We start from the raw sequence: 13526 nt of genomic DNA on the forward strand, positions 1-13526 counted from the left end.
CATCGATCATTATATTTTTGTAGTTCATGGTGAATGTGGGGAGAATTGTTTTTCCAGGTTCTTTTTTCCTCTTTTTTTCAAATTATCTTTGGCTACTTTTCATCAATTTTCTGCCCATAAAAATATTTTTTGTCATTCAGCATTTTGAGGTGGGATTTCCACTGTTTAATTTGGAGAGTGAGAAATCATTTTTAGTTTTCACTATCTGCCACTGCAGTCTCCTGAGAGTGTTTAAAAACGTAGATTAGTTCTTTGTTCTTGTTCATTTTTCACCTCATTAAAGCATGCCTTGGGTCACCATCTGATGGAGATCTTGAAGCTGTTGACTAGTTTGTAGTTATTATGTTTGATTTTAGAAATACTTTGCATATTCCTACATTAAGGTGATTTTTGTCCATATACATAATTATATAAATAAGGTTATAATCTTCCATGTTATTACATAATAATGTGTGAGAATATACATAATGCACACTTTCTGTATGTGTGTATCTATATAGCACATATAAATGTTACATTATACATGTAAAATTGAATATATGTATATGCAGAGATATATACACATAAATGAGATCCGGGTCGCGCAAGTGTTTTCAACTTGCCAAAAGTCCAATTTTCTACTTCCAAAGACTTATTTTTTAATCTTTCTTGTTTTAAACTATCACAGTAATTACAAACTAAAATACATTTTCAGATTAAACTGGACACCAAATTTGTGTGTTTGCCGAGCTAAGGGAGGAAAAAAAAGACAATAAATCAAAAAGCAAGCAAGTTCATTCTACTCATATTTAAATTTAATCAGAGCTTACCAAAAAAGGTAACTGGTAAACCATCTTCCTGCAAGAAATTGATTCTTTAGTATTTTATCACAGAGGAATTTTCATACTAATCTCAGTGACGATATCATCGATTCTATAATGAAAAGAAAGAATATTCAAGCCAGCTCATGAACAAGGTAGTAACCAATATGCACAATTAAATCTGAAAATGCTGACTTCAATTTTTTTTTCCACTTTTGTTTCAAGCTCTTGTAAAATGGTTATCTATGAAGTTTTAAAATGATGACATTGTTCCACTTGTACATCACTACAATAAAATGTCTGTTATTTTGGCTCAGAAAGATAGAGCAGTTCTTTTACAATCAAGAGACAGGAAAGGATTTTTGTATAATTATTGTCATGTTCTGTTCAGCCCTATGTAGTGACTCATTAAGATTTACATAAATACATGTATCTGTGATCAAGACCCATGACTTCGTCTGGTAACAGCCCTGAAACAAGCAATGCCACATGTGCCATACATGCAAGTGAATTGATCCAGAAGTTCTTAAACCCCCTCAGCATCCTGGGAACTTTTATCCAACCAGACATACAGAATTTTCAGTAGCTTAATGAAAAGAATTTGACTTGTGAAAAGTATGGGCTTTTAACACAGAGAATAACTCTGAGATTATTTGATGTTCTCTATTAGATGTGAAATCTTGTAACGCTGCCTACCTACTCATGAGCTTAAGAGAATTTATATTTACCCGGTGCCATTTCAAAAATATTTTGCTTAATATAAAATTGCTCAAAGCCAAGTGTTACACGTTTTGTGATTGAAAGATGGTTTGTTCAGCTGCCAGTTTTGTAAAGCTAATGTGGGTTTTTCTACTACCTGGCCATCACCAGGCCTGAGAGTAAAGACTGTGCTGTGAAAACAAGAGCTGGAAATCCCTTCTCCCATCTAATTCTGTCCTCAGTTACCTGGTTACTTTCAACTGATGAGCCTTATTTGCTCTTCCAAAGTTTTAAATCTAATCTGCAGTGGTTGAATTCTGGAATATAACAATGTGACCAAGAGTAGTAATTACTGACTTCAGTAATCATGATTATTTTTTAAATTCATGATACTTTCATGATCTTGCTTTTACATACCACATTAAAGGTATATGCAAAATACTATTTATATATATATTGCTTGTGAGTTTGCGTACTACATTTGAAGTGTATGGAGTGGGAGGGAATTATTATCTAATTCAACAGGACTAGTGAGCATGGACCCAAGCCCACAGGGCTTGTTCACTCCAACCTTGTATAATGCTAACAAGAGCTTGAAGTGTTCTTCTAACTGGGGTTCAACCCAATTTTTATATTCATCATTAAACTAAAGTCTCAGTATTAAAAAGGTAAAATTGCTCAGTTTCTAACATTGTAATGCTGTTTTTAATGGACAGGTGGGCTGTTCTACAGGATAAGTATAACTGTCTTTAGTTCCAACTCCAACGCAGAAGTGAAAGTACAGGATGTGGTTGCAGAATGGGTAAGTTACGTTTTCTTTCCTGTATGATTACATATATGAATCTGCCACATTGATGTATCAATATGAAAAGGAAATAAAAGAAAGAATACCAAATAAATGCTTAAATTAATATGTGTTCTCTGAAGATCTTTCTGTTATTGATTTGTGCAGTAATGGAGCCCAGTGTAGCTGTGGCTATTAGGCACTGTAGATAAAATTTTGGAATGTCTCCACTATACAAGTCAGCTTCTTAAGAAATACAGATACTAACCGAGATTTTGGAAAGTATGGAGAACCCAGAATTGTCTACTGAAAGGGACTGATGTCCAAGTTCCAACATCACTATACAGAGTGAATTTTTTCTCCCCAAATACTAACATGGTTTTGAAGTTATATTGTAATAGAAATAACAAAAAAACAGGCAGTGTTCATTTGTGTGAGACAATACACTCTTCCAATTTACCCTAATATTCTCTACTTCAGAAGTCTTCTGCCACAGGTCAGGTGTTTGGGTTTCTAGTAGTCCTGGCTTTCCAGCCAATTTTAGCAGACATAAGCTCCTTCCTGAGCCCTCTGGATGGAGAATTCTTGAAGTTCCTGCCTCTGAATGCTTCTGCTGCCTGAATACAGATGTTCTCTGTCCTGTTTGATATTTCATATAGGGGCACTTGCACAATCTGTAAGTAGTCTTTATACCAACTACTTACATGAAAATATGATGCCATAAATATATGGCAATTATTCTGTATTTTACTTTTAATAAACCTGGAGGCTTTCAGCTTTCAGAAGCTAAGGCAGAGAAACCACCTATAGTCATCTACAAACCAGAAATACAGCCATTCTCACCTGCCAAGGCTGTTCTCTTAGAAGCAGTAGCCAGGAGAACTACACAGGTGCCTGAGCCAAAGAATCCCAAAAGGTCTCACTTGACCCTAGCAGAGTATGCAAAAATGTCTCACAGGGGGAAAACTGAGCAGCCATTTCCCACTCAGAGTAAATAGTACAAAGGTCTGAAAAAAGATCATCATGAGGTTGTAGACTTATAGGTGAAAATTGACCCTGTAGTTTTGTCAGTAAATCTTTTCTAATCAAAGTGTTTCTGAGAATTGAAGATGAGGAAGAGGGGGAGAAATGGAAAAGTTCAGCATCCTGTGCACTCACCTGTTCACTGTGTCATGACCCTATAGAGATTTCCTTCTGTCAGTAAAAAAGCCCACATCTCTCACTACCAGTTGTACATCTAATATAACAATCACCTCGCTGAAATTAGAGTGTTCTCTTTGCTTTGAAAAACTGAAGGGGGTTTCTCAAGGGGGAAAAGGGTGAAATTCTAACTCTTTGTTAAGCGACAAAGAGCCCCATTAACATCTCACCATTCATGTGATCAATGTCTTCTTGTTTTTCAGCTAAACCGTACTTTCCAGAACTGGAATTACACTGTGTATGTGGTCAATATCAGGTAAATGAAGGGAGAATAAATTTTGTCATGGTTTGATTGCATGGTGACAATAAAATCGTGGCAGATGTATTGTTAACCCCCTCTCCCACCCCTTCCTCCTTCAGCTCCTCCCTCTCCCCCCTTCCCACTAAGGACAGGTGATTAGGAGGGAAAGAAGGACAGAGAGAAGAGAGTTGGAAAAAATAAAAATGTTTTACTAATACTACCAATAAAATAGAGAAAATAATACAAAATATACAAAACCAATCTTGAAAGTCCTGGCAGCTGCTCCGGCAGATGTAGGGCCGGCACCCGAAGTCCTGGACTGGACTCTGCAGCCAACCGGAACTGGATTCAGTCTGTCACTCGGCCTCAGTTTGCCGGGACAACTCGCGAGGTCCTCTCCCAATGTCGGCCATAAGGAAAAAGGAACAAGGTTCTCGCGATCCCCCACTTTTATATGAAGTATCATGTGAATGGGATGGAATACTTTAGTTGGTCAATTTTCGGTTCACCTCCTGCTTGCACATCTTGTGGGATGCATCATTATCAATGACCTTGCATTCCATTGGTACGTCTACCAAAACATATACCTAACTTTCAGGAAAACTGCAGTTAGTAAGAAGACTTTAGCTGACAGGGAAATTCACTAAAAGAGAAACTTGTTTTTAACAAAACCAGGGCAATTTATGCTACATTCCTTTTGAGAATCAGTCCACCCTAATTAATGTTTATTTATTTTATAGCGTCCAACCTGGCTCCATAAAAGAAACAGCAAGAGAAAAAAGAAGTATTAAAAGGTGACATTTTTAAAGACATTTTCTTGATAGAGGCAATGGCTGCCATTACAAATGGCTTTACAACAGTCTTTATTGTTACTGGATTCATTGTTTGTTATTGAGCGTATGCTGCCAGTTTGTAAATATATGACTGCTGTCGAGCTGAGCACTCTGATGTGCTCAGAAACCTAATACTGGTTATCATGTTTGCTTTGGTTTAAATCTACTTAGCCTTAAACCTCAACAGATCATTTCTTTCAGAGCTCAGGTTTCATCTGTCACAAAACTGAATAGCCGTATCATACACACGTGGTATGTCACACCCAGCTTACTTTAACAACAAGCTTTGCTACGCTGGTGTCTACCCACTGTCACTACATTTATTGTCTTGAACCAGAGCCTTTTCAGTTAACAGACACCTTACTAGATGCAAAACACTGGAAACTCATGCTAGAATTGAGAGCCAAACTAGTGTGAGTTAAACTATTTACCATATGCTCTCATTTCCTGACTTCTGCTGGGCTCAGAGGCACTGGAGTTGGGACAGCCTCAAAGGCAGCCAAAGAAAGTTAGATGGGTTACACCCCCTGAAAATGTAGTCTCACGGGATTTCTTTGAAAGTAGCAGCCTGATTTCTGTGGGATGTATGGGGAGAGAATGAACCTTAGGACCAAATTAAGGAGAGGAAACCAAAATGTAATTAGTCTTGTGAGGAAGGGGGAACAAGTGGGTATGGGTTGTTTCTGTTTGCAGTGTAGGAAAGAGTCCCATAGGAAAGGACTTTAATTGCTGACTCTTGAGAACTGCAATGGTGACACCTGGACTTTTTAAGCCCAGAGATAGCCCAGGATTCACAATTTACCATGAGGAAGTAGTTACTGATGCTTCCAGTGTTCTACTGAGTTTACCTAGACATGAAAAGATTTGTAAAAGGCTCTATCTCCTTCCCACACACCCACAGCAGAAAGACAGCTTTTATTGGCAAAACCATTTAACTGGTGTAGCGTAAACCCAGTCTCTGAATGGGCTATTTTGCTGCTTGACCTACATTTACAGTAGGGTGTAGTGATGTGGGTGGGATTTTTTTTCACACTTCTAAATGATACACTTATGCCAGCAAAACCTTTTAAGTGGAGACCTTGCTTCAGGTCTTACTAACAGCCTAAGACTGCTGAGGAATGTAAAACTTTTCCCATCCTTATTTCTACATCTTTTACAAGGCTAGCAGCCCAGCTTGTCAGCATTTGTTCTCCCCTAGAACAAACACCTTATTTCTTCTCATCTCACTTTCCCACCATCCTGTCCTCTGGATTTTGTTTCTTCTTCCCCGTCTATAAAAAAGGAGGTGAAGAGCGAGAAATTATTCTAGTAATTCCTTCTCCTCTTTCTTCTCCCCTTTCTTCTCCCCTTTCCTTTCCTTTCCTTTCCTTTCCTTTCCTTTCCTTTCCTTTCCTTTCCTTTCCTTTCCTTTCCTTTCCTTTCCTTTCCTTTCCTTTCCTTTCCTTTCCTTTCCTTTCCTTTCCTTTCCTCTCCTCTCCTCTCCTCTCCTTTCCTCTCCTTTCCTCCCCTTTCCTCCCCTTTCCTCCCCTTTCCTCTCCTTCCCTTCCCTTCCCTTCCCTTCCCTTCCCTTCCCTTCCCTTCCCTTCCCTTCCCTTCCCTTCCCTTTCCCTTTCCTTGTCCTTTTTCTTTCCTTTTTCTTTCTTTCCTTTCTTCCTTCCTTCCTCACTTTCTGACATACAGTGAACATAGCACTAAATTACTTCTAATACTGTGTCATTGTTATCGGGAAGCAACCCTATTCCTGTTTATTTTGTTCATCGTATAATTTCAGAGGCGAAGGAATTGCATGTTTGTAATATGTCATGAAGTTTTTCAAGGGAGGCCTGGCCTAATGAGAAACTAGTCTTTTCATGGGCTCTAGCACATTTTATGTGAAAGCCAAATGGCATTTTGTCATGATTCTGAATAATTTAGGATAAATGCTAATCATGTCACAAAAAATGTTACTGTTCTCCAAATAATCATGATTATTGTGCTGTGCATGTTTTCTTAGAAAAGAGAAAAAAAAAAAAGAGAAATCAAGATTCTACCCAACCTAGCAACCCAGCTGGGGCAACATAGGGATAATTAACAATTTAACTGAGCTACATGATAAGTGACTGACAAACAAAAATTACTCTTTTTATACATTGTTTACGCTCATATACATATATAAAAGTATATGTACACATATATATACACACAGGATTTTTTTTGCCGTTTTTAATGTATTTTTCATGTCTTGCATATATTTCACACATCATTTACCTCTTAGAGTAGAAAAAATTCAAAAAATCTGATGTTCTCCCAGCTTTAGGTCTTCTTAGTATATGTCTATCGCTGTATATTGCTTCCTTTCTGAAACAAAAGAAGGATTTGCTTCCCAGTAGTCATCAGTGTTCCTGGGTTTAGTCACCCAGTTTCCACTTGTCTGATGTTCACACAGCTGCTTCTAGATTTTGAAAGAAAGAAATCTGTTGAATTTCTGGAGATCCAGAAAGTAAACTTTTTTTTTTTCCTGCTACTTCCTGATCATTGCTTTCAAGATACTTTGTTAGGTTTTCCGCTTTCTTGGATTTGTTCTGGGTAGGTTTCTAAGGAAATCCTAGAAGATATGAGAGTTACATTTTGGGGTACAAAAAATTAGCACGTTGCAGGTTGGAAGTTTTCAATCCCTGATGGAAGCAGTGTTAATTTCTCATCTACTCAGGTGATCCACTGAAATTTTATGGCTGACTGCTTGTTTGTAACTTGCTCACAGTGTGATTTCATACAGTTTCTATTAATTAAATATTCCTATAAATTATTTCTGTGAATAAATATTTCTCCATTTCAGATAATCAAGAATAAGTCTCTTGCAGTTTTATACATTCCACTATTTCCCATAGTTTTTAAGTATTTCTTATACCATTTGCCTTCTTGTCCATCTGAACTGAATTTCACTCTACAGTGAAGACCTAACACATAAGTATCATGGTCTTAACTTTATCTTTTACAGAAGTGAACATACTAGTCTTACTCTAACTCTCTAAACCTTATCTGTATTTTCTGAATTTTCCACAAGATTATAGCCTTCTTATTTTTAAGGCACTATCGTTATTCTTCAAAATGCTTTTCGAGAAGTTTTCCTTCTCTTTGCATGAATTCATATTCTTATTCAGACTGCATCTTTTCTAGCTACCTTTTGGATTAGTATTTTATATAGCAGTTAAACAAACAAACAAACAAACCACAAAACCCACAACCTTTCTCAAATTTTCTATACATTTTGTTTTGCTTCAACCCTTATTTACCATCCTGCTACCTTATCAAGGAAATTCTGTAATCAGTCTCCCCACCTAGTCTTCTTGCAAATGAAAGAGGAAGAATCGCTAGAGAGAGAATGATCAGAGAAGAAATAGAAGCTGGAAGTGGGAGGTAGGAAGCTGGGTTTTTTTGGCACGGTAAAAATAGGTGTTTTCCAAATAAATATTTTAAACTGTACTGCATTCTGGAGAAGAGCAAAACAAAACAAAAATATGAAAGTGGATTGTTATTCTTTCATTGCTGTGTCTTATGAGGTGGAGAAATCCTAAGTACACTGTGCTTATGTGTTTATGTATATGGTGATGAGAGACAAATAGAGTGCCAAGTCCAAAAGTGCATATTATTATCAGCACCTTTAATACTATGAGATCTCTGGATGACAGCAGTATGTCAAGATAATACTTTGGTAGATTATTAACTATTTTAATAGACGTAATTTTATTGCAGCTATACTTGACTTCATGCCTGTGTTTAATTTTTTCCTCTGGTCATACTGTTTCCATCTCTTAATGAGAGCAGCTGTCAGCTCTAAAGTGAAGCCAATTTGTGTTCTTTATGTAGATAAATCATGAATGTGTTTATTTCTTTCATTTATTCTTTGCTTTTTATGACACTGCAGTGTTGTCATAACTTTCTGTGACTACTGCTGCTTTTCTCAGAAGGGTCTTACTGTTCCTAGGTCTTGTAGGGCTGCCTCAGTAAGGGAATGTGTCTTTATTAAACAGCTCAGCTCCCCTGCTAAGTCTTTCTTCTTTTTTTTTTTTTTTTTTTTGCAAGCAATTTTGAGAATTCAGGCTCCAATTGATTTGTAACCTTTTCTCCACTCAACGTACAAGTAAGATTATGCTTACTCCAGCTTCCAGTACTTTGATTGTCACAATTTTGGCCTATTTCCTGTGTTCGATTGCTTCTGCTGTGTAAAACAACATTAATGTTAGTACTGTTAAACAACTCATCCAAATTAAAAAACACAGTGGTAGCAATCTGTCTAAAGACCACTAAACTTAAACAGAAATGCCTTCTTCTAGGAATGAAAATACAGAGGAAAGCAGGAAATCAGGGATGCCCATGCCCAATCCTGCTTTTTTAAAGTCTGTGGGGGTTTTGCCACCAGTGTCAGTGAGGCAGATTCAGGCTCCTGCAAGCTGTGTTCTTGGATGTTGTGCTGCTTGATGGAAAGTTTAATGCACTTGGATAAAACTTAAGCTAATTAGATTGTGTAATAGTTTCAGACAGAAGTTAGCAACATCAGAGCAGCATAATTTTGCTTTTATAGTCCTAAGTATCTTTACTGAGTAAAGCAAAATGGGCAAAGTATTAGGCTTTTGCATTCTTCATAGATTACTTCAAACTATTCATTATTAAATAATAATGCTATTCTTGTTATAAATGAAGTGAGGCTTTAGGAACAACTTGGAACTGGTCTGCCTCTACTCCCCCAAACTTCAGCTTCAGTGTTACCGAAGGCAGCAAGGGACAGCTTTGACCAGTGCTGAGAAACATTTTAAAATACCATCCTGCATATGTTACGTGTAACATTTCTGCTTGGAAAACTGACCAACAAAGGGCCAAGCAGAAATCCACAGGTTTATCCACAGTGCCCTGGTGGCATTTTGACCTGTAGAGAAAGCCCTCATCACAGATGGCGGAATTTGGGAGTTCTTCTCAGGTGACTGAAGGGTGATCCTTTCTTAGTCTCCTGCTGAAGCCTGCTCTTGGTCCAGCTTCCAATGACTTCCTCTGTCTTGCTACTGACTTTAACTGGATTTAGTCTAGGTTTGACATCATCAGAGGCCATTTTTAGGAACTGGGCAATAGGGTTTTCTTTGTTAGGAACATAGCATAACCAAAAATTTGTTTCAGCAAAGACCAGCTGTTGAAATGTGAGGGATTCCAGCCCTTTCTGTTTTGCCTTTCTGCTACATTCCCTAATAAAGAATAGTCTTCATACCAAATCATTGCATATTATAAGTGCTTTCTGTTGAAAAGCCGTAGTCGTTTGTATTCCCACACCAGATCTGCAAAGAGGAGCAAGGCCCAGGGACACAGAGGCATTACCATGCTGCCTGCAGCACTGTTCTAATACAATGGCCATTAACTTAAAAGGAAGGCTTAGGATGCGTTTATTTTTAGTAGTCCAAAAAGGTAGCTGCAATTTTTAGTTTTGTGTCCTGAAGTATCAGATTTTTTTTTTTTTCTATAACGTCACTTTCTGATGAGAAAGGAACCTCTTCATCCCTGGCATTGATTTGACTGTGTCTATTATGCCCAGTCCTATTTTTTTGCTGTCTGTTCTGAACTTTTTAATGGTATCACAGTCAAAATCACCTCAAGTAAATGTTTACCCACAGCTCAGATGCCATAGTAGAATGCTTTCCGTTTCCTTCTACATTCATATCACTTTCTCTGTATTTTCTAACCTCTCTGCTGTTTGTATTATGTCTTCACTGAGTGACTTATGCAATAGTCAGCTCTTTTTCTGTCTGCCCAGTTAATGTGAAGAAGTTAATAGTGTTTACAGGTGACTGTGTGGGCCTACCCATGCTGCAGGTCTTGAGTGATAGCTACCAATCGCTGCTTATCTTCAAATCCAGCATAACAGCAAGATAGGTAAAGAATTTAATGCTGACATCTTCAAACTTCTTAAATTATCCCAGGATAGTTAGGAATTAAATTCCCAGTGACTTTTAGTGGAAATTTAGATGCCCTGGATGCTTAGATTCTTTAAAAATGTAATTTGTTAAAGTTTGATGAACACAATAATTCAGTACTAATTCAGCCTGCCTAGTACAACTGAAACAAGAGGAGAAATATGCATTGGTTGCTATCAACCAGATATCTTCAGGTATGAGACAGTCTGTGCTGCATGGTTCACATGGTTTGTTAATCCTTCCTTCAGGCTCCTCGCATCGCGTAGCAGCGAGACCACAGCCCGTGTGTAGGCACACTGTCCTGGAATAGCTCTGAGTCACACTGCTGGAGAAGAAAGCCGTCTTTGTGGTACGCGCCATGGCAGGGCAGGCACCCCCACTGCTGCCTGGGCCTCTGATGAGGATGCAGCTTTGTAAACTCCTCTCTCTGAGCCAGCTTAGCTCAACAGACCAGGACAAAGTGGGATAGACGTCCGTCTTTCCTTGCTTTCCTGCTTGTTCCAGGTGTCACCATTTCAGTCAAAAATAAGAGAGGCATAGCTGTCACCACTGTCTTTACCTATACCACAGTCCATTATTTTGTATTGACAGCAGTGATATTAGCAGTAGAGGTTATGGTAGGTGATGTGTAATTTGTGATTGATTACTGCTGCAAGAATCTGTCAGTTTTTATATGGCATACAATAAAAGATGTAAGATTGGATGTAGCAAATCCAGTCACAGAAGCAGCATATGGCAGTGTCACCATTTATCTGAGTGTGTAGTCCTACTGTTCCCCAAATCAAGGATTTCGTTCTTTGCCATTAAAATATTTTCCTTGTGGGATCTGAGTGTGTTCAAAAGTGGAAGGAAGCACTCAGCTTCATATTGCGTCAGCTGTCAAGTTAAAAGGTATTTATTTACTTTGGGAAGATAGCATGAGTCATCCTGAAAAGTTTATAGAAATTGTTTTCATCATAATATGGAACAGGCTCCTATTACACAGTATACGTAACTTGTGCTCTAAGAGTTTCTCAGAAAACAAGTAACAAAGTGGTTTAACAGATTATTTTTATCAGTGCTTCATAATCAATACTTTTCTCTGTAATTGTTCAAGATAACCATAACCAGTTCTACCTCATCTATCATTATGCCTTTTGTTTTCTTGCCATTATCCCTCTGCACAGTTATGGGTACTAAATATAATTTTGGTTAGTTGCGAGTCCTGCAATAGGCAGCATAGTTGTAGCAGTGACTGTTCACTTACGACTTCTGTTTTGCAGCCAAAGTGCTGAGGTAGGGAGTGGCATCAGTGTATTAAGTTTTCCTCATCTGAAGCAAAGGGAATAGATGAGTGAAGCCAGAATCTTTTAGGAAAGATGGTTAAGTGCCAGGAGACTCTGGGGCTGAAGTACTGGAGGGCTGAAGGAATTGGCAGTCTCATAGGCAATTTCCATGCTTCTGCTAAAAATAAATGCTGTAATAAATTTGTGCCTCGTAATATATCTGCAGTATAAAGCAAAAGACTACTAACGCACATCTACCCTACTGAGTCTATTGCCATATGTTAAACACTCCAGTGAGACCAAAGGAATGGTAGGAGTAAGTCAGTATCTTTGGGAGCAGGGTAGGAGTGACCTGACCAGGGAGAGCTGCAATTTCTGTGCTAAAATACCTCCATTGGGGAAAAAACAAGCCAAACCAGCAGATAGTCACATTTTTATCTTAGTCTTCAGCAACATGTTACCGGTAAAACAGCATATTTGAAAAGAAAAAATAAAAGTATACTGATGTTCAACAAAAAACAATAACCAAAAAACCCAAACAAACAGAAAACCCCCCAAAAATAAATTTTTAAAAAATAAATAAACACAAACAACAAAAAACCCACACATATACAAACACAAAGAAAAGAAAACAAAGCAAACAAAAAACCCACAACAACCACCAAAAAAGCCCATGAACAACCAGGGACAGTGTGTATTTATTTACTTATTTCTTTACATCCGCAACAGTGAAACATGTGGAGTATTTAGTTCACATTCATGATTTCTTTATGAGATTTGGGCTTTGCTTTTCTTTTTTTATTTTTTCCTAGACTGAGAGGTTGTTTTTGAATGCCAGCACTTTTAATGATATTTCACTAACAAAAGTACTTCAGAATTAATGGTTGGAGTTATTCAGTTTTCAGAATGATGTCTGACAGAAAAAGGGTTAAATCTGCCATCTAAGAGCAACATCTGTACACTAAGCTGTAGATTTGTACTGTACCAGAGTAGGCACCTCTGGAAAGCACAATTCTGAGCTGTCATCATGGAGATGTCTTTCTGGAAGATTTTAGGAAATGAAGCCCTAGTCTGTCTAGGAAGGGGTAGCTGAAAACCCTACTAGCCCTCTCCCATACAGCAGCCCTACAGATTTTTTTCTCCTACTCTCCTTCAAGTGAACCACAAGATGCTTTTTATCTCACTGCTGTTTCCTCGCACTGGGGGCCGCCGGTGAAAGCAGCTCTGTTCGGTGTGTGCCCTGTTCCCTCCGTGTGTGCTGGCAGTGCTGCTGCTTCCCAGGCTGCCAGGAACTGCTCACACACCGGGAAGGTCTGTCTTTATTCACGCTACTGGGTATCCAAGGGCAAGGCGAAGATGAAGACAGCCCAAAGCAGGCTTGCTTTTTCCTTTTTTCCACATTTTGGCTCCCATGGAGATCCAATGTTCCATGCTTCAATGGCATCACCTCCTACTAGCCAGAGCCAAGCAACGCTCTTGGGTACCGACATATTCTCTTCTCCAACATGTGTTTTCTGTGTCCCAGGGGGACATTTTTGAGCTTTCCACTCTGAGCTTCTTTCCTGTGTCCTGTTAGAAGTGCTTTTCTGTTAATTATTTCCCTTCCAGAAAAGCTGTGTTTTTGGACAAGGGTGGGGACTGTTTTATTTCTCTCACAGGAAAGAAACTTGGGCACTTTGAACTACTTTTTATGCCCAAGAAAGTAGCAGTGGGCTACAGTACAAAACAGCTATTACTTCTCAAACCTGAATTATTCATTTGAGCAACT

The 13526-nt window shown here is 38.3% G+C and overlaps 1 protein-coding gene across 4 annotated transcripts in view; it reads left to right on the forward strand.

Annotated features, from left to right (window-relative positions):
- The window catches only part of ADGRG6 (adhesion G protein-coupled receptor G6), a 113872-nt gene that overhangs the window by 63993 nt on the left and 36353 nt on the right, over window positions 1-13526 (forward strand). For all 4 annotated transcript variants that reach the window (XM_065632139.1, XM_065632136.1, XM_065632138.1 and 1 more), the window contains 3 exons: window positions 2216-2301; window positions 3687-3739; window positions 4465-4518. In XM_065632139.1, the coding sequence (XP_065488211.1) occupies window positions 2216-2301; window positions 3687-3739; window positions 4465-4518 (193 nt within the window). The remainder of the gene's footprint in view (window positions 1-2215; window positions 2302-3686; window positions 3740-4464; window positions 4519-13526) is intronic.

This window comes from Caloenas nicobarica, chromosome 3 (assembly GCF_036013445.1).
Source record: "Caloenas nicobarica isolate bCalNic1 chromosome 3, bCalNic1.hap1, whole genome shotgun sequence".
Classification (NCBI taxonomy): Eukaryota; Metazoa; Chordata; class Aves; order Columbiformes; family Columbidae; genus Caloenas; species Caloenas nicobarica.